The sequence below is a fragment of the Austrofundulus limnaeus genome, unplaced genomic scaffold (assembly GCF_001266775.1).
Source record: "Austrofundulus limnaeus strain Quisiro unplaced genomic scaffold, Austrofundulus_limnaeus-1.0 Scaffold913, whole genome shotgun sequence".
In the NCBI taxonomy this organism is placed as follows: Eukaryota; Metazoa; Chordata; class Actinopteri; order Cyprinodontiformes; family Rivulidae; genus Austrofundulus; species Austrofundulus limnaeus.
The window spans coordinates 8,206-11,120 of NW_013953315.1; the positions used below are offsets into that span (position 1 = coordinate 8,206).

At 39.8% G+C, this 2,915-nt stretch overlaps 1 protein-coding gene across 1 annotated transcript in view; it reads right to left on the reverse strand.

The window, feature by feature from the left end:
• Window positions 1-286: 286 nt before the first annotated feature.
• tmem176 (transmembrane protein 176) overlaps window positions 287-2,915 on the reverse strand; it is a gene marked incomplete at its 5' end in the record, with an annotated part of 14,360 nt that continues 11,731 nt past the window's right edge. The window contains 1 exon segment of the mRNA XM_014029488.1: window positions 287-469. Within this exon segment, the coding sequence (XP_013884942.1) occupies window positions 419-469 (51 nt within the window). The 3' untranslated portion in view covers window positions 287-418.

The following is a 2,915-nucleotide window of genomic DNA, read 5'->3' on the forward strand; positions in this document are numbered from 1 at the left end:
TAAAATTCAGGCTTTTTAAAGCCTGAATTTTACCTGAAACTCTCTGACTGAAGAAGTCTCTTGGAGGAGAGACGAAACGTTTCATTAAAGAAGAACCCGTCCAGAGGACCTATACAGTTTTTTTCCTTCAGCCATAAAGTACATCCATCTGTATTACTCTTCCAGACACTTACAAAGAGTCAAATGGCCCAAAACTCCTGGATGTAAACAGCACAGACACTGTGTACATTACATTAAACTTTTAGTTTGAACAACTGYGGGAAAGAAGAGTCCAGGTCAGAGGTCATAAGTGGAGAGGCTTTCTGATTATACATTTCTAGATATATTGGACAAACATAGAAAACAGATATAAGAGAAGTAATGTTTCTAAGAGGCGTGATCTTCAGAGCGTTGACRTTTCATCCAGATACAGATGATTTCAGGTGGTAGAAGGTGGAGGCTGGTTGGGTGGACAAGCTTGACTGATAGCCTGTGAACACAAAATAATGATGAATCAGTTATTCTTAGCTGATAATAAATTAAATTCAGACTGATCACAGAGCAGTTCATGATTGTGTCATTCTCTTTATCCATGGAGAGGTGGACCAGAATGATACCCTTTTATATTATGGATCAGTGTTGTATAAAGTACTACAAAGTGATACTTGAGTACAAGTATCTGACCAAAAAAATTTATTTGGTAAAAGTTAAAGTCTGCTTTAGGAATATTACTTGAGTAAAAGTGTTAAAGTATCTGATATTTTTTGTACTTAAGTATTAAAAGTCGAAGTATTGATTTAAAATGAGCAGTTAGATTTTCTGTAAGGACATTTATTAGGAGGTGACCTCCCCAAAAACTGCAGAAATGACTGTTGTATTAAAAGAATGAATGGATGTTAAATTTAGGATGCACTAGACCAGCTGTTTCAGTTTATATACATATATCAAGGCTGCACAAAGCTTTTCYCCAAAATGAAAATCTACCTGAGGACTGCGGCCAAATGTAATAATATAATTCATGAAATACAAACAACTCCTCTACTTTTAAAAATACTGTCCTTTTATTTTTAATGATTAAGCCAGTGCAGTGGCCCATGTTTTGACTAATTACATTACAGCCCCTTACATAGTCATTGGACCAATGAATCGAATGACTTTACATGAAAAAAAAAACTGATTACAACCTAGTAACAACTGCTGGTGGGCCAAATCAAATGGTGAAGTGGGCCAGTTCTGGTCCGATTTTTATTCTTCTGGCCATCTTAAGGACATCCAGATTATCATGAGGACTCTAAAGCAGGGGCGCCCAAACATTTCCCCCAAAAGGGCCAAAATGAATATCTATCCAGGACTGTGGAACAAACTCAGTAATAATACATGAAATACAAACTATTTTAAGAAAAGTCCTTTAAACGATTAAGCTAGCAGCCAGTGTGATGGCCCACTTTAGTTTTAGTCTGTGCACTTGTAGAAAGTCTGCCATACATTCAAGCAGCAAAGGCTCATGGGACATTTCATAAAATGATAAAATGAGTTTTTGTGGCCTTATAAAGTGTGCAAATCTATCTGCTGTCCAGCCGGTGAGTAATGGCCCTGCTTTAGGACCCCCGGCACACAGGAAATACATCGCCCTCCAGCAGCTGCTCCTGCAGCGTTGCACCTCTCTGACACACAACGGGCTGAGAAGCTCCTCTCCCTCTCCAGCTTGTATGATGGCACAGCTCTGGAGCTGATGGAGAGCATGTTATCCCTGCTGGGTACAGATGATGGAGGGTTCCTCCTCATCCATCTCTTCCTCCAACAGCTCCCAGCTGCATTGTGGGCTGTTCTGACCAACTCTCCACTGCTGCTGCAGAGGGACTACCGCTCGTTAGCGGAAGAAGCCGACAGCATCCTCCTGGCTAAAAGAAGCTTCACAGTCCAGGTGGTTGTTCCTTAATCTCCAGCAGCATCCCCAGAACCTGACGAGCCGTCGAAGTGGCAAAGCATCGCTGCCTGCAGATGTCGCGGAGCCCGCTTTTTGTTTTTACCACCAGCGCTTCACGCTGCAGCGAAACGACACCGCCAAGACAAAAAAAAAGACAACTATCTTGGATTTTCAAGTTGTCAATCAAAAGGTTTGCCAAATACCTTAAAGACAATTGTCATATCAAATTTGGTACTTGTATCACAGTTTGCACAATTTCTGTTAGACTTGGGGTCTTTCTTTGTGGAATCCTCCTTTGTGCTTGCAGGGAATTTCTGGGGGTACTTTGGTTTCTACCAATAACAAAAAAATAAAAATGCATTTGTTAGGTTGTTTCAGGCCTCCCTTGCGAAAGAGATCTGTGATCTCAGCAGGATTTGTCTGATTAAATAAAGTTTAATAAATAAATTAACTAAATATGCTTGACTAGTAAGTTATTAAAAGAAAAGCTTTGACTTCTTGTCACAAACACTGCTCTGTTATTTACACTCACATCTGGTCTGCACCTATCTCCACATGTTAGGTCAAAGTCCATTACTCAGCAGTAGTACATGTCAATATTATGTTGCTTCTTTAGCTCTGCTTTCTGAGAACAGGATACACAGTATTCATATCAGTACCGAGGATCAGTAAGTACTGAACTATAGGTACTACCAGTGGTGGGCAGCGCTAATCCAAAAAGTAGCTCCGTAATTTCTAAAGGACTTATAAATATATTTAGGTCCGCAACTTCAAAACCACTCATACTGTAGAAAAACTAGCAGAAGCTAATTTTAAAGCCCAAGTTCAATTTGACACTTTATAGCTGACAATTCATGTACAATATATGTACAACACTGTCAACTAGCAGTGTATGAACCCTTTTACAGCTTAATCCTACAACCGCTGATTGCCGGGGATGTAATTTCCTGAAAAAGAACTTTGGCTCCTGGTGTAAAAATTAAAAAGTTGTTGAGGATTGCTAGTTCGG